Source organism: Pinus tabuliformis, chromosome 4_2 (genome assembly GCF_031772625.1).
Source record: "Pinus tabuliformis cultivar Carrire ecotype Pingquan chromosome 4_2, CPIR1, whole genome shotgun sequence".
NCBI classification, from domain to species: Eukaryota; Viridiplantae; Streptophyta; class Pinopsida; order Pinales; family Pinaceae; genus Pinus; species Pinus tabuliformis.
The window spans coordinates 524411320-524430233 of record NC_142304.1 but is presented as its reverse complement, the minus strand read 5'-3'; the positions used below and the strand labels follow the sequence as shown (position 1 = coordinate 524430233).

The 18914-nt window shown below is 35.9% G+C and overlaps 1 protein-coding gene across 1 annotated transcript; it reads left to right on the top strand.

Moving 5' to 3' along the window:
• The first annotated feature begins 15449 nt into the window (after positions 1 to 15449).
• Positions 15450 to 18914, top strand: LOC149170303 (protein DETOXIFICATION 27-like). The gene is made up of 8 exons (XM_089427289.1): positions 15450 to 15977; positions 16270 to 16811; positions 16942 to 17028; positions 17535 to 17591; positions 17708 to 17946; positions 18102 to 18220; positions 18315 to 18401; positions 18569 to 18914. The coding sequence occupies exons 1-8, from the start codon at positions 15708 to 15710 to the stop codon at positions 18629 to 18631; spliced, it is 1464 nt and encodes a 487-aa protein (XP_089283415.1). The 5' UTR covers positions 15450 to 15707; the 3' UTR covers positions 18632 to 18914.

Here is an 18914-nt window from a genome sequence, read left to right as displayed (position 1 = left end):
ACTGGGTTTGACCTGGAAAAAGGAAGCACATCATCAAGAAGGTCAGACTTGGTCTTGGAAGGGTATTGGTCTTGGTCTATAGGTCTTAGAATTCATAATTTAAAGAATCTATAAGAAGAGAATAGATTTGTGGGTTTTCTTCTCAAGTGGAGAGGTTTTGGCCCTAGCTTGTAGCTTATATCCTATGTTCTTGTGTATTGTTGATCTTCTTGTTTTGGTAGATGTTTGATGATAAGAATAACAAAATAATAAGAGAATAATCTAATAAATAATAAAATATAAAAAGACATCACAAATAGTTATCAAGTTTAAGAGAAATCATCTTAATTGCAGCCCTATATATTTCTCAACATGGTATTAGAGGTAAGGTTGGCTAAGGGCATGATGAAGATCACTACATCCTTGAAGAAATATTTGAAGCAGTGTTTTATGGTAGAAGCAAGGTATCAAGGCATTGTGGAATCCCCTATTATCCCACTATTATCCATCAAGAATAGTATGACCAAGACTCCTACAAAGAATGAAGGATTATTCTCATCACTTACTAACACATTTGAAGATGTGAATATCTGGGTAATCGAAATTAGATCATCAAGACATATGACAGGTGAGCACAAGAAACTAAATAACTTATCAAGAGGAAAATCATCCTACTCTATTGAACTTGGTGACAAGAAGAGCTATCATGTAAGAGGAATTGGATCAACCTCACTGGAGCTAGAGAATGGAGGAAATAGTCATCTCAACAACATCCTATTTGTTTCAGGTTTGTAAAATAATCTACTTTCTATTTCATATTTAGAATATAAGGGAGATAGAGTCTCTTTTATATATGGAAAGGTTTTAGTTTGGGATAAAATCTCTAACATCAAAAATGAAAATATCATTAGGATTTGTGAAGGAAGACTCTACAGATTTTTGACCCCTCTCTCTCAAGAATTAGTTCACATTAAAGTAAGTCCATTTGAAATTTGGCATTGGAGGTTTGGACACCTTGACTACAAAATCTTACCAACTCTAAAATCAATGGTGAATGAGATCCCTGAACTCAAGGAGGATCATGAAGGAGTATGCAAGGATTTTGCATTAGGTAAAAATGTTAAGATGCCATTTGGAAGCAGTGCTTCAAGGTCAAGTCATGGATCTCATTCGTTCTGATGTTTATGGTCCTATGTATACAAAGTATCTTGGAGCTCGTTTATAGTATGTAACATTCATTGATGATCACTCAAGGAAAACTTGGATCTATTTTCTGAATTCCAAGGATGAAGTATTCGAAAGATTTCAAGAATTCAAAGTTGATGTAGAGAACCTTACAGAAAGAAAGATAAAGGTATTAATATATGACAAGGGAGGAGAGTATACATCAAAGGAAATCATAGCTTTCTCTAAGGAGGCTAGAATTGAGAGGGAGTTGATAGTCCCATATAATCCTAACCAAAATGGATTTGTTGAACAAAAGAATTGATCAATTAAGGAAAGTGTTAGAGCCATGTTACATGATAAAGACTTGACTAATTTTTTTGTGGGGTGAGGAAACTAAAACGGTTGTGTATATTCAAAATCGAAGTCCTCACTAATCACTAGACAACGTGACTCGTGAGGAAGCATTCACTGGGAAGAAACCAAGTTTAGATAATCTCTTAATATTTGGTTGTCATGTCTATATTCACATTCTTAAAGATAAGCCAAAATAAGTTGGATCCTACAAGCATGAATGGATTTGTTGGCTATAGCAACACGTCAAAGGCATATAGGATCTACATAAAGGAAGGACACTAAATAGAAGTGAGTCGAGATGTGATCTTTGATGAAAGTATTGCATTCAATAAATCAAAGAAGCTCCTTCTTGACCTTGCGGTAAGTTTTTAAAAATCTCGAGTTCCCTCCTAAGGGGTAGGTGTGCAATTCCAAAAGAATCTTTTGCTTGATTTGGGAATTATTACAAAGATATAAGCAATATTTGTACCATAATGAATAAGTTTTCTAGCTAAATGTATCAGATGTACTAGGATCTTACTGCAACTTTCAAATGAGTGTCCACACCTCTTTGTCATTCTTCCATTCATCCCTTGCTTTGGTTATCCAATAAGGTTGGATAATATAAATGACACAAAGCAAAGCTTCCACATCCTCATCATTTCTTGAGAGTGCATCTGCAACAACATTTTTCTTCCCATTTATGTAGATGATTTCAAAGTCATAACCCAACATCTTTGTGACCCATTTTTGTTGCTCTTCTAAAGATAATATTTGCTCCAAAAATGATTTAAGTCTCTCATGATTTGTTTTTATCTTGAAGTGTCTTCCCATTAGGTAAGATCTCCATTGCTTTAGTGCATGTAGTATTGCCAACATTTCCTTCTTATAAATAGGTTTGTGTAAATACTTTCCTTTGATTTGAATACTTTCAAAAGCAATGGGTCTTCCTTCTTGCATTAAAACAACACCAATTTATTTTCCTGAGGCATCACATTCCACATTAAAGTTTTTTGTGAAGTTTGGCATAGCTTAGACCTGTGCTTGGAACGTTGCCTCTTTAAGATGTTCAAAGGCCTTAGTTTCTTCTGGAGTCCAAGAAATTGCATCTTTCTTCAGTAATGTTGTTAGAGGTGTTGCTATTCTCCCATAATTCTTAACAAACTTGCGATAATAAACTATCAACTCAAGAAATCCTCAAAGATTCTTTATGGGTGTGGAGATTTTCCATTCCTTAATGGCTTTAATTTTGTTAGAGTCTACCTTAACACCCTCATGAGATATAATATGACCCAAATATTCCACCCCCTGTGCTCCAAAGAAATATTTGGAGGTTTTTGCATATAATTGTTTCTCCTCAAATAGTTTGAGCACCTGGTCAACATGTTGAACATGATCCTTCCAAGACTTGTTGTAGACTAGTGTATCACAAAAAAATCTAACACAAATTTTCTAAGGAAATGGTTTGAAAATGGAATTCATCAAACCTTGAAATGTGGAAGGTTAGTAAGGCTAAAAGGCATGACCAAAACTTCATAATGACCCTCATGAGTTATGAATGTTGTTTTAGGAATGTCTTTAGTCTTCATTCTTATTTGATGATATCCTGAACGAACATCCAACTTGGTGAAGTAAATTGCTCCATGTAATTCATCCAACAATTCATCAATGACAAGAATCAGAAATTTATCTTTAATAGTGAGCTTGTTGAGCTCCCTATAATCTAGACACATACACCATGATCCATCCTTATTGTGCACCAATACTATTGGAGTAGAGAAAGAACTTTGACTAGGTTGGATTATACCAACATCTAACATTTCTACAACCATACGTTCAATTTCACTCTTTTGGGCATAGGGATATTTGTAAGGTTTGATGTTTGGAGGAACACTTCCTAGAATCAAATGCATAACATGATCATGATCACGAATAGGTGGGAGGCCTTTAGGAGTCTCAAATACCTTGGAATGCTTTTCCAAGACTTTTTGGAGTTCTGAAGAAATAGATGATTTCAATGTTTAAACCTCTAGTGAACATAATTGTGCAATTACACCTCGTTGTTCTTTCTTCAGAAGATTTGTCATGCCATTTAAATAAAATAAAGTTAATTATAAATATTAACTTAACTAGTAATATTATCTTATTAGTAACCAATATATTCTTTCTCCTAGTAGTTGTAATTAGTAGAAATGATTACGAACTAAATTAGTTATTCTTTTAATAAACCTTTATTAATTTTTATATTCTATTATAACTTTTTATCTATATACAATTAGTAATTAAATACAATAAATTAATATTAGTCAATTATAGTAATAAATATAACATAACTAACTTATGAATTAACGAATTTTTTTTTCCCTGTCCCTATCCCTTGGTCCAGTCAAGTCAAATATAGTCATTGTCCTTGTCCCTTGGTCCAGTCCAGTCAAATATATCCGTTTCCGAGTCTATTATAGCCGTTTCCTAGTCAAATTTAGTCGTTGGATGATCTTATCTCTCTTTATTTAACATGCAGCCATGATCTGGTTCTTCAACTTGTCCTGACGATGAACCACACTTGTTAGCTCAAAACACGTTGACAAATGATTGATGATGTGATTTACGCAGAAACCCCTATCATATACTTGTTATGGATCACAAAAGCCTTAACTCAACAATTACATATTTTTTATTATTAATCTTTTGATTTTATTTTTGAGTTAAAGATAATAATTTTAGAGTTTATTGTATTATATTTAGGTTTTAATATTAATCCTTGACTTTATAACATTAATATTATATGCTCAAGAAATTAATAAGTACAAGGGATTAATTTAAAAAAACTAAAGGATAAATATTATAAACCAAAGGAATTAGTAAATTTAGAGGATTATTAATATTACAATGTTAAGAGATTAATATTTTAAACCAAACAAATTACTATTATCAACCCAAAGGATTAATAAACCCTAAGGGATAAATGTGGTTGACTATGATAAGGTTTATAATATTTATACATTAACACATCTTAATTATGGTTGACTTTTGTTGTCATGGTCAACTATTGTCAAAAAGGGCATCATAGTCAACAATACTAAACATGACTACCATGGTGAACCATACTTACCTCAGAAATCATGTTCTATAGATAAGTGACCTATAGTGAACAACAGTGGATGGTCATGGTTGACCATGGAGGCTTATAGTAGATTGCTAGGGTTGATGATATTAATCATAGGGATTATAATCTTAGGGTTTAATAGTAATCCTAAGCTTTAAAATCCTAGGGTTTATAATATTAATCCCTTGGGTTTAATATTATTCCCTTGGATTTATAAATCATTGGGTTTTTAGTATTAATCCCTTGGGTTTATTAGTCTCTTGGGTTTATGATATCAATCCCTTGAGTTTATTAATCTAAGGGTTCATATTCCTAGGGTTTAATATTATTCAAAGGGTTTATAATATTAATCCTAGGGTTTAATATAAATCCCTTAGGTTTATAATCATGGTCAACCATGGTCCAATGTTACATTGTGACGAAGATTGTCTCAATATGAAAATCAACCATGTTCAACCATCATCAACCATGGTCAATCATGGTCAACCATGTTCGATCATGTTCAACCATAGTCCAGTGTCACATAGTGACAAAGATTCTCTCAATATCAAAATCAATCATGGTCAACCATGGTCACTCATGTTTAAACATGGTCAATCATAGTGAATATGAAAATCAACCATGGTCAATACTAATCATAATGTTTAATATTGATTCATTGGTTTATAATATTAATCAATCTAACAATCATTGTTGCAATGTTTAATCATTGTCAACCTTGCTCAACCATGGTTAATCGTAGTCAACCTTAATCAACCATGGTCAACCATGTTTTATAAAATCAAACATGATCATCCATGGTCAACCATGGTCCAACATCGCATTATGACAAGGATTGCCTCAATATGAAAATCAACCATGGTCAACCATGTTTATTTTGGTGTTTATAGTATTTATCTTAGGTTTTATATACCTTGGGTTTATAATATTAGTCCCTTGGGTTTAATATTATTCCCTTGGGTTTTAGTATTAATCTCTTCGTTTTATTATTCCCTTGGGGTTATAATATCAATCCCTTGGGTTTATAATATCAATCATGGTCAACCATGGTCAATCATAGCCAATCATGGTTAACCATGGTCGAATGTCGCATTATGAAAATGATTGCCTCAATATGAAAATCAACCATGGTCAAATGTCGCGTTGTGACAATGATTGTCTCAATATGAAAATCAACCATGGTCAACCATGGTCCAACGTCTCATTCAGACAAAGATTATCTTGATATGAAAGTCAATCATGGTCAAACATGGTTAACCATGGTCCAATGCCACATTGTGACAAATATTGTCTCAATATGATAATCAACCATGGTCCAATGTCGCATTGTGACAAATATTTTGTCGATTTGAAAATCAAGTATGGTCAACCATGGTCCAATGTCACATTGTTACAAGGATTGTCTTAATATGAAAAGCAATCATCGTCAACAATGTTCTTTTTAGTGTTTGTAATATTCATCTTAGGGATTATATACATTGGGTTTATAATATTAGTCCTTTGAGTTTAATATTATTCAACGATGGTCAACCATGTTTTATAAAATCATTTGTGGTCAACCATGGTTAATCATGGTAAACTATGGTCCAACGTCAGATTGTGACAAAGATTGTCTCAATATGAAAATCAATCATTGTCTCAACCATGGTCCAACGTCCCATTATGACAAATATTGTCTCAATATGATAATCATCATCAACCATGCCCAACCATGGCAATCATGGTCATCCATTGTCAATCATGGTCAACTATGGTTGAACATCGCATTGTCACAAAGATTATGTTGATATGAAAATCAACCGTGGTTAAGCATAGCCACCTATGGTTCAACGTCGCATTGTGACAATGATTGCCTCAACATGAAAATCAACCATGGTCAACCATGTTTATTTAGTGTTTATAATATTTATCTTAGGGTTTATATACATTGGTTTTATAATATTACTCTCTTGGGTTTAATATTATTCCCTTAGGTTCATAATCCCTTGGGTTTATTATTCCCTTTGGTTTATAATATCAATCACGATCAACCATGGCTATTCATAGCCAACCATGCTCGAATGTCACATTGTGACAATGATTGTCTCAATATGAAAATGAACCATGGTCAACCATTGTGCAATGTCGCATAGCGACAAAGATTGTCTCGATATGAAAATCAATCACAGCCAAGCATGGTCAACCATGGTCCAAGGCCACATTGTGACAAGGATTGTCTCAAAAGGGAAATCAACCATGGTCAACCATGTTTATTTATGGTTTATAATATTTATCTTAAGGTTTATATACCTTGTGTTTATAATTTTTATCCCTTGGGTTTCTTAATCTAGGGGCTCATATTCCTAAGTTTTAATATTATTCCCTTACGTTTATAATCCCTTGAGTTTTTAGTATTAATTCCTAGGGTTTATTATTCCCTTGAGTTTATAATATCAATTATGGTCAACCATGGTCCAACGTCACATTGTGACGAATATTGTCTCAATATGAGAATCAACCATGGTCAACCAAGGTCCAATGTCACATCGTGACAAAGATTCTCTCAATTTGAAAATCAATCATGGTCAAGCATGCTCAACCATGATCCAACATCACATTATGACAAGGATTGTCTTAATATGAAAATCAACCATGGTCAACCATGGTCAACCATGTTTATTTTAGTGTTTATAATATTTATCTTAGTGTTTATATACCTTGGGTTTATAATATTGGTCCCTTGGGTTTAATATTATTCAGCTATGGTCAACCATGTTTTATCAATCGTCACCAACTATGGTTAATCATGGTCAACCATGGTCTAATGTCACATTGTGACAAACATTGTCTCAACATGAAAATCAACCATTGTCTCAACCATGCTCTAACGTTGTATAAATTCAAACATGGTCATCCATGGTCAATCATGGTCAACCATGGTTGAACATTGCATTGTCACAAATATTGTGCTAATATGAAAATCAACCATGGTTAAGCATGGTCAACTATGGTCCAACGATGCATTGTGACAAGGATTGTCTCAATATGAAAATCAACCATGGTCAACCATGTTTATTTTAGTGTTTATAATATTTATCTTAGGGTTTATATACCTTAGGTTTATAATATTAGTCCCTTAGGTTTAATATTATTCCCTTGTGGTTTTAGTATTAATCCCTTAGGTTTATTATTCCTTTGGCTTTATAATATAAACCTCTATGGTTTGTTATCCCCTTGAGTTTATAATATCAATCCCTGGGGCTTATTATTCCCTTGGGTTTATAATAGCAATCATACTCAACCATGGTCGAACATCGCATTCTGACAATGATTGTCTCAATATGAAAATCAACCATGCTCAACCATGGTCCAACATCGCATTGGGACAAATATTGTTTCGATATGAAAATCAATCATGGTCAACCATGGTCCAACGTCACATTGTGACAAGGATTGTCTCAAACATGGTCAGCCATGGTCTAATGTCACATTGTGACAAAGGTTTTCTCGATTTGAAAATCAATGGCCAAGCATACTCAACCATGGTCAACCAAAGGTTCTCTTATTATTCTTTGGGGTTTTAATATTAATTCCTCGAGTTTATTATTCCCCTGGGTTTATAATACCAATCCCTTGGGTTTATGAATCTAAGGGTTCAACCATGGTCGAGCATGGTCCAACGTCGCATTGCGACAAATATTGTCTTATTATGAAAATCAACCATATTTATTATGTCGAGAGGCGCTTTACAACCCAATATATGAGGCAGATGTTGTCACATAACGTAACATTACATTAAAAAAAATAAAAAAATATGAGGAAATGTTGTCACGTAATGTAACGTTACATTAAAAAAAATATTAAAAACTATGAAGGAGATGTTGTCACATAATGTAACATTACATTAAAAAAAAATATTAAAAAAAATATGTGTCAGCTAATATATATAGTATATGTTGAAGATATGTGTAACGTTTTTTTTTTTTCTCGATAAGACTAATTCTATTAAGCAGTAAAATATTGTACAAGAGAATACATTTCAGAGATGCAGGATACCGGCAACCGGAAATGATAGGACTATCAACCTCGGTTCCGGGAAATGAGATAAGCAAACAAGGAGCTACTACTAGTCACTGAAAGCTTAAGAAGCATTGGAAGCTACCCTGACAGAGTGGGGGTTTCAACACGAAGCTTTTTCCCTTTCCTATTTTTAACTTCAACCCAGCCACTTTGGGGTGTATGGGCGATTACAACTTGCAGATTGGGGTCCTCCCGCGGGGAGCCTTCCTTTTCTGAGTCCGAGGAAGAGGACAAATGGACACGTTTCTGAGCAATGGCTGAATCAGAGGAAGGCGCCAGGCCCTCGGTGGAAGGGGCAACAGAATGAGGGGCCTGTTTTAATTCTTCATCGCTATCTTCTTCTTCAGAACTGGAGGAATCTGAATCCTCGACTGGAGGAGGAGAGCATGGAGCCCATCGTTTGGGCTTGGGCTTGGAGACGTTAGCCTTGTTCTTTTTTGCCGGGCGAGAAGGACAAGTATTCTGCAAATGCCCAGATTGCTGGCAATGGCGGCATCGAAAAGCGGTGTTCTCGTAATCCAGCGTCTGGGTCCAGACGAAGTCATTTATCTTGAGGTTGATTTGCTCTGGAAGGCCCTTGCTCAGATCTAACTCCACACACACTCTTGCATATGAGTAGAGGCCTTTGGATGTCCTCCAGAAATCTCCATGGATGAAGCTGCCCAATGTGTCTCCTATAGCTCTGAAGACACGAGTATTCCATAGATGGGCAGGTAAGTTTGGAAGCCGGATCCATACCGGTGTCTTGGTAATGACTGCAGTTGCTGGATCAAAGTCTGGAAACCAGGGAGTCAAAAAAAGCCCTGCCGTTCCCAAGAACCAAGGGCCTTCTGCGAAGGCCTTTTCATAGTGCTTAATGTTATCAAAGAGAACAATGAAATAACCTTTCGAGCAAAAGAAGATCTTACAGTGATGTGTCCAGTTTGCATGGATCCATGCATAGAGATCCTGAGATCGAGGCCACAGTCCATTAAATCTGCAAATGATGGCTCTTTCTGCAAATACTTGATGCTGGGAAGCCAGTTCTTCATGCATGAGTTCAACAGAAGGAACTTCATCAATTTTTTCAACCAAGAAGGCCTTAGATTTAAGGGCTTCCAGGGGTTTGGGGTTCTCCGAATGAACAGCGTCCTTGTATGAGAAAGGCCGGGCCGAGGAAGTTTGCCCTGCTGCACCTCCTCTCAAACGGAAGGTCGCCACCACCGAGCTGTTTCTGGAAATGCAGTAAGCAGAGAGGGGTAGAGGGTTTTCAAGTTGTTTACCTTGAAAGAGAAGTCGCAGCAGGCTGGATGGGATCCCCATTCTGCGCTCTAGATTCAGTATGAGGTCCTGCACCAAGTCTGAAGGGCGAACCCATTGCATGATGGTTCTGCCTGCAGGTTGAGCAATCTGGATCTGAAAGGATTCAGATGAGGGATTTGACCCTATGCAGATCTCTGAATCTGGCCAGTACACAGGTTTTTCTGCCTTCTGGATGATCAGATCTGGCAGATCTTTGTCCGATCTAGGTCTGGGACTGCGATTTGTATGGCAAGTGATTACCTCAGATCCATACATAAACCCTTCTGATGAATCATTTACCGGCTCCCTTTTGCCCCATTCCAAGGACTGCACGGAAGGTATCAAAGCCAGAGCCTTGGCCTTGGGTTCGTTAAGCTTCAGCTGCTGAGGGTGCAGCGATCGATTCCAACGAGGGTAGCGTGTCCGAGCCAGCGCATCAGAGGCCCCGTCATTGGTGGCGGGAGCGAGGTATGCCTCCCCTTTTACTCCTCGCAAACCCCAGTCGGTCTCATAGCAAGCCTGGGGAGCCTCCTCGGCTGCAACGAATGTGCCAGGCCACACTCGTGATGTCCTCCATGTCGCTCTGATCCCCCCTACGCAGCTCCTCCTGTGCCGCTTCCTTTTACTGCTGAGACGGGTTTCATTGAGGGCCCGGGTGTCGATCACGAGACCTCCAAACCCTCCTCCCGCTCTCCAAACGCTCTTCGCAGCCATCGCCTTCATGGTCCTTCCGCTCCCTAAGATATGTGTAACGTTACTATATATGTGTCGGCTAATATATATTGTATATGTTGAAGATATGTGTAACATTACTTTAAAATAAAAAATACAATTTAAAAAGAGATCGATTAGCTTATTTATCGAATAATAAAGAAAATTAGGTAAAGGAAGGGGATGATTCAATTGGGCATATCATGTAATAATAACCAGGTAAATTTCGTGGCGTTTAGGTTTTCTGTTGTGTGATTTTTGTAATAATAATAACTTGGTAAATTTATATTTTGTGGCGTTTAGGTTTCTTTTTGTGTGATTTTTGTAATAATAATAACCCAGTAAATTTATATTTCGTGGCATTTAGGTTTTCTGTTGTGTGATTTCTGTAATAATAATAACCCGGTAAATTTATATTTCGTGGCATTCAAGTTTTCGGTTGTGTGATTTCTGTAATATTGTAATAATAATAATCACGTAAATTTTAGGTTTTCCGTTGTAGGAAGGTAAACTCAATATAATGGAAGGTAAAATTAGTTGGAGTGAGGGGAAATATTGAGTAGAATGTAATATTTAGGGTGGGGTGTGACCTGAAATATTAGGTAAATTTTAATAATATTACATTTTAATTAGTATTTCTCCCCACGCCTGGCCACTATTTATTAGGTGGGGGTGGTTATAAATATTGGGTAACATATAATATTGTAATATTATATTTTATGTAATCAATATATTTGTAACAATTAATATAGATGTGTTCTATCTATAAATTTAATTAATAAGCGGATAAAAACTTAATCATGGATATTATTAACTTCTAAGTAGGTTTTTTTACAATACCATGGGCCAATACCCATAAGAGAAAGATAGAGAGGGAGAGGAGGGAAGAAAATTATAATACCATGGGCTACTACCATGGTTTATTAATACCATGGGCCATCTAGACTTTTGATTATTATGTTATGGATCTAGGATTTTAATTGTTACAATACCATGGGTCAATACCACATGCCCAAAAAATAAAAATATTTTACAAATATTTTATTTTAATTTAATTTTATAACATCTTTTAATTAAATCTAAGAGCAAAAATGTTATAATTACTTTTGAGGTATATTTAAACCCTCCATCCTCACAACTACTAGCAATATTTTCATAGAGATTAAATGGAGGTTTTAATAAATTAAAAAATGAGAATACTTTTATATATACATATGTGAGATTTATATAAGATAAATGATATTATAATGAACTAGGATAGATGCATCTTAACCAAGGATCCAAGCGAAGTGAGAAAGCAAAGTGATTAACAATGATAGAGGAAAGATAGTGCGTGATTCTTTTAATTTTTTTATTATTGTATTTTCTTTAACATGATTGATCCAAAATATAGGTTTAATATTTTACAACCAATTATGTTTTTTTATTAATTTAGATACTTTCTTAAATACAATACAATGGGATCATATTTAAGAAAGAGAGTGAGATGGAAGGGGGAATAAAGTGTGGGAGAGAGACATAGAGGTGAGAGTCATAGTGAGAGAGAGAAAGGAAGAGAGAGAGGAGGGGGAGAGAGGGAGGGGGAGGGGGAGAGAGGGAGGGATTGACAAGGGAGAGATGAAGATGGACTGAGGGAGAGAGGAGGTGAGAGAAGAGAGAGAAAAGGAGAGGATAAAGATAGGGAAATAAGGGGAAGAGAGAGATAGGGAGACATAGATATGGAGGGGGGAGAGAGGGGGAGAGAGAGAAGGAGAGAGGGAGGGAGATTGTGACAAAGTTGGATGGTGGAGAGAGAGAGAGTGTGTATGATGGGGGAGAGACAAAGGGAGGTGGGAGAGAATGGGAGAGAGAGGAAGGAAAAAGAGAGAGGACTTGACAGAGAGGAGAGAGAGGAGGGGAGAAAGAGATGGAGTTGGAAAAGGAAGAAAGACATAGAGAAAGACAGGTGGAGAGGGAGTGACAAGGGAGAGATGGAGATTTAGTGTGTGTGTGTGTGTGAGAGAGAGAGAGAGTATGTTTTGGGGGTGAGAAGGAGAGACAATGGGAGATAGAGATATAGATGCGGCGGGGGAGGGGGTAGAAGAGAGATTAAAAGATAGGGAGGGAGGAAGAGGGATATATATATATATATATATATAGAGAGAGAGAGAGAGAGAGAGAGAGAGCTATGGGGGGAGAGAGAGAGTGACATATGTTTAGGGGGTTGAGATAGAGAGACAAATAAGGAGAGATGGAGGGAGGTATAAATATAGATGGCAGGGGGAGAGAGGAAAGAAGAGAGACATATGTTTAGGGGGTTGAGATAGAGAGACAAATAAGGAGATATGGAGGGAGGTATAAATATAGATGGTAGGGGGAGAGAGGAAAGAAGAGAAAGATAGAGAAACTTAGGGAGAGGGAGATAGAGTGAGACGTGGGAGAGAGGGAGGGGAAGAGAGAGAAGGAGAGGGGGAGGTAGATAGACACATAATGGAAGGTAGAGAGAGGGAAGAAGAAAGAGTCTCACAGAGACAAATACAGACATAGAAGTTAGATCTAGAAAGTCATGAATATTTTAGATTTTCACTAAAATAGATGTATTTATTTCAATGTAGTTGTTGATTTCTAATCCTATTTGATCACATGCACTATATGCATTGATTTCAATGTAGATGTCGATTTATAATTCTATTTAATACCTTACATTAGATGCATTGATTTCAATGTCGATGTTGATTTCTACTCCTATTTGATTGCTTGCACAAGATGCATTGGTTTCAGTGTAGATATTGACTTCTAATCCTATTTGATCGCTTGCACTAGATGCATTGATTTCAGTGTAGATGTTGATTTCTAATCATATTTAATACCTTACACTAGATGCATTGATTTTAGCGTAGATGTTGATTTCTACTCATATTTGATTGCTTGCATTAGATGCATTGGTTTCAATGTAGATATTGATTTCTACTCCTATTTGATTGCTTGAACATGATGCATTGGTTTCAGTGTAGATATTGATTTCTAATCCTATTTAATTGCTTGCACTAGATGCATTGATTTTAGTGTAGATGTCGATTTCTAATCATATTTAATACCTTACACTATATGCATTGATTTCAACGTAGATGTTGATTTCTACTCATATTTGATTGCTTGCATTAGATGCATTGGTTTCAATGTAGATATTGATTTCTAATCCTATTTGATTTCTTGTACTAGATGCATTGATTTCAGTATAGATGTTGATTTCTAATCCTATTTGATTATTTGCACTAGATGCATTGATTTTAGTGTAGATTTCGATTTCTGATTTGATGCAACAAGATGTATGATGTACAATAATTTCAATGTAATTAGATTAATAGTGTGCATTGATTTCAGTGTAATCACGTCTCTACCTCCCCGATCCATATCTCTATCTTCCATTGTCTCTCCTTCTCTTTCTCTCTATCTCAACCCCTAAACATACACACACTCTTTCTATATCAATCTATCTCTCTCTCCCTGCCTTCCTTTCTCTTCCCTCTCTCTCTCTTCCCCTTCTCTCTCGAGAGGGATCAAACCTCTAGAGGTGCAAACCTAAATGCACCTCAAGAGGTTTGATCCCTCTCGACACTTGATAGATCCGGTGTTAAAATAGAACTAGGCTAGTTTAAAGATTTATAATATTTATCTTAAAATTTGATTATTAAATTAATTAATTACTTCTTTAATGAATAAATTAATAAATATTTATATTTAATATTTAAATCAATATCAATAACAATATTTATATTAATATAAATAATATTTTTATTGTAATAATTTTGTTTTAATATCATTTCTACTCTTATATATTTATTAATAAAAACTAAAAATATTTAATAAAAGTAAAAATGTTAGAAAAGGTTGTTTTATGAAATTAATTACTACTTCAAAATCCATAAATCTAATTTAAAAATTAGTTTGAAAATATACAAAAACCAAAAAGAAAAGACAAAACCCAATAGGAGGGAAAATAAAGTTTGAACGCCAAACGTGGGACTGGAACCCACGACCACAACAACATTCCAAAGATTTTCAAATATATGCAGGTTTAAACAGCGAGGTGCATGACAAATGAAATGCTCAATTTCGAGGGAAAAACGAAAATTCAGAGATGAAATTGGGAAAATAAAGTTTGGACGCCCACCGTGAGGTTCGAATCCATGACCATATCAACATTAGATTCTCAAATATATGCATGCTTAAACGGCGAGGTGAGTGACTTATCAATGTAAAACGAGAGGAACGTTTAATTTGGAGGAAACTGTGAAAATTCAGAAATCAATAAGCTTTTTGTTCAAAATATTTTTAATGTGGTTATATTAATTTATATTAACATGGTACTTTGGTGGTGAATAAAATAGGAGTCGTTTATTTAGGTGGAGGAATTGCTCGGATCGCGAAAAGTGGTCGGAATCCGAGCAAAATTTTTCATAAAATCTTGTAAAGACAGTATTTGGATCTTGTTTTTGATTGTAGAAATAAATTCAACGCCATCAAAACACCTAGATTTTAAAATTTAACAACTATAAAAACAGAAATTTCCATAACTTTCTCATAGCTTTCTGGGCCATTCCTCCGACTACCGACTTGTTGGACTTAAAATAAGAATAACATTGAAAGTTGTGAGAGTAAAATATTGTCACCAATTCTTTCTTCGAATTAAAAATTCAGCCACTAAAATGCGGTGTGCGTACAGGCAGCGTCTGTCCCCTGCCAGATAAGTTATGGTCTGTATACACAGGAATTTGAGCGTCAGTATTTCCTATTTTATCGAATGAAAGGTGTCTGCCACTACATGGTCCCAGGTGCTTTCTCACTGACCGAGGAGCCCCATTCCATGAACTTAAGAAGAAATTGACTGCCGCCTAACTGGTTGTTGGAAGTTGCAGAAACGTGAGGAGTTTGGTGGAATTCATTCTCCTTCGTTTGATTACATTGCTGTATAAATTCTGTAAGGGCTCGCAAATTGGATGGATATAGACCGTCCACTGATTTTGAGTTTCCCTACTGCAGCATTGAATAACATTATTTAACCATATAGTCATACATATAGTCCTCTATTATGGAAGAAGGGCAGCTCTGTAGTCCTCTCGTCCAAAATGAAACCGATAGAAGCAGCGAGGATGATTTGTCGGCAGCTACCAGCAGAGGATCGTTTTGGTTGGAGTCGAAAGCCATATGGGGCATTGCAGCGGCGGCTATCGTCAGTCGAGTAGCAACCTCCGGATTAACTGTGATTACACAGGCATTCGTTGGGCACATTGGTGATTTGGAACTTGCAGCGTTTTCTTTGGTGGTTGGTCTCATTATAGGGTTCGATTCTGGAATCTTGGTGAGTATGATTGTCCAAGTCTTTATTGACTTCTAATATGATCTTTACATGTTAAGTTTCTATCAACTTCTAAGTTTAAAATTTTATGGAAAGAGAAGTTGAAGACTGGACCCAACTGTAAAGATTAAGCTAGGCTTACACAAAACATATAAAACCAGAAGACATGATAAAAAACAGAGGTTCACTTGCTTTGTAAAATGTACCTTTGTCTTTGACTGCAATTTAGAATCATGTATATAATTTAGAATATCTTGTCGAATGTAATGTTTTATATTTAATCTTGCTTTAACAGATTGGAATGGGGAATGCGCTTGGGACTCTTTGTGGGCAAGCTGTTGGCGCAAATAAACACCATATGCTCGGAATATATCTCCAACGCTCTTGGATTGTACTCCTGGGATTCTCAGTGCTTCTTCTTCCCCTGTTTCTGTTTACAACCCCTATTCTCAGGCTCCTGGGACAGTCTGAGGATGTCTCTCAACTATCAGGGAGAGTAGCACTGTGGTGCATTCCTCTTCATTTTTCATTTCCATTCTATTTTGCCATTCAGAGATATTTAATTTCACAGAGAAAGAACAGTATCATAGCATGGTCAGCTGCAGTTGGAACAGTAGTCTCCGTTCTGTTAAATTGGCTCTTTGTTTTGAAGTGGAATATGGGCCTCAACGGGGCACTAGCCTCACTAGACATTGGGTGGTGGATACCTGCTATTATCCAATTCCTGTATGTTACCTGTGGAGGGTGCCCACTCACATGGATTGGATTTTCAAGAGAAGCTTTTTGTGAAATTTGGCCATTTCTAAAACTATCTGTTGCATCTGGTGTTATGCTATGGTAAGTACTTTTGAGCTTTGAATAACGTATTTATATGACTAGCTTATCTGAGGATATCCCTATTTACCCACTGCAAAACCATTACCCATTATGCATTGGGATTTCTAAGGTTTTCCATTGTTATCAACAGCTTGGAGATTTGGTATTACAGAATTTTGGTTCTGCTGACAGGACAAGTAAAGAACACTGAAGTTCTTGTTAATTCCCTCACTATTTGGTAAGCAAATGGGCTTTAAATATCTCTATTTCATTTTTATATGATACAGAAAAAACCATTAACATTAATTGTGAAAAAGATGGAGTAATCTACGCTATGAATCAGAGGTACACTGTCCACTATGAAGTGGGCATGTAGAATAGTGTCAGCGGAGGTAGCAATTCACATATGAATCCAACCAGTGTTCAGTATGAAATAGGTATACAAAATGAAACATTCACAATCTGCTCTGTCAAGCCACAGATTGGCTTCAGAGGGGCCGCAGAATTCAATTCCAATCGCAGTTTGCTATGCCAAGCCACAAATCGCTTGAGTGGAGCCACAGAGCTCCATTCCAAGCCTGCAGTACAGTTTTTGGCAACACAAGTAATTACTTTCCATATTTTAATGAAAAGATAAAACAATCGCAATCTGTCAAGTCAATGAAATTATAGTGCTCGATTTAGCTATTACAGAATAAGAGCTTGCGTTCATGTTAAACTATATGGTGTCTGAATACCTTACAGCTTGAACATCAACGACTGGGAATTGTCTATACCGCTTGGATTTCTTGTTGCAACCAGGTAATTCCTCAAAAACTTTAAACTTTAAGAGCACCTTTGTAGTCAAGACTGATGCAATAGAAGCCCCAGCATCTGTTTAAGAGCACCCTTACATTCCCTTGAACTGTTGGATGCAGTGTGAGGGTGGCCAACCAACTTGGAGCCCAGAATCCCCGTGGAGCCAAATTTTCTATACTTCTCTCAACGGCCTATTCCTCTATTATAGGAATTGTCATTTTGGTGCTTCTGCTGCTTTTCCGCAGTGATTTGGGTTATTTGTTTACAAAGACCACTGCAGTGCAAGAGGCTGTTGCCAAATTGGCCATCTTGTTAGCATGCACAATCATCCTCAACAGTGTACAGCCGGTTCTCATCGGTAAACTGCATATCACAACCTCTTCAAATTCCCATTTCTTACGATTTTTTCTCAGATGTTATGACATTTATAATCTTAGATTTTTAATGAATTTATAATCTTAGGGTAGAGATGAAGTCTTTTTTTAATGAACTTTCGTTTTTATTTCCAATCAGGTGTGGCGGTTGGTCTAGGAAAACAGTACATTGTTGCTTATGTAAACATTATATGCTACTATTTCATTGGTCTTCCATTTGGCCTGATATTGGGTTTTGTTTTTGATTTAAGTATAATGGTGAGTACACTTTATTACTAGAATACCTGTTTATCAGTTTTCATGGATGTAGATTTTATTTGTAGCATTATACTGCTTATAATGCTGGTTGCAGGGGATTTGGATCGGAATGATATGCGGAACTGCAATGCAAACCATTGTCCTCGTATTTATTACCTGGAAAACCAATTGGGAAAAAGAGGTAAGTTTTTTTCTAGTACTGTTAAACATAAATCACTTTTGATAAGTTTCCTTAATTAAACTTTTTATAGAGAGTTGAAGCCATGAGAATAAATGTGTCTATTCCATTCATTGCTGCATGACCTCATCGGTTAGTATTAAGTATATTTTTATTTCCCTGATTTTCAGGTGATGCAGATCAATCATCTAGTGACAACAATGTCCTCAAAATCCTCTTCAGTGGACGAATAGAAGAGGAACAAATTAGTAACAGGATGTTTTATGTGGGGAAGTTTAATGATTTACTTAGAAATTTGGTGGAAAAATGTTATTTTAAATGTATTTTTTTTTTTTTGGGTTAATATGAATGTTTATAATGAAAACATAGTTTTTAGAATTTTAATTTTAATTTAATTTGATAGATAGTAAGATTTAACTTTTATGAAATATTTTAGAATATTCATAATAATATATACAAATTAAAAAATTGAGATTTGCAAGTGAGTGTATGATGTAATGGTCGGGGAGGTCGGTT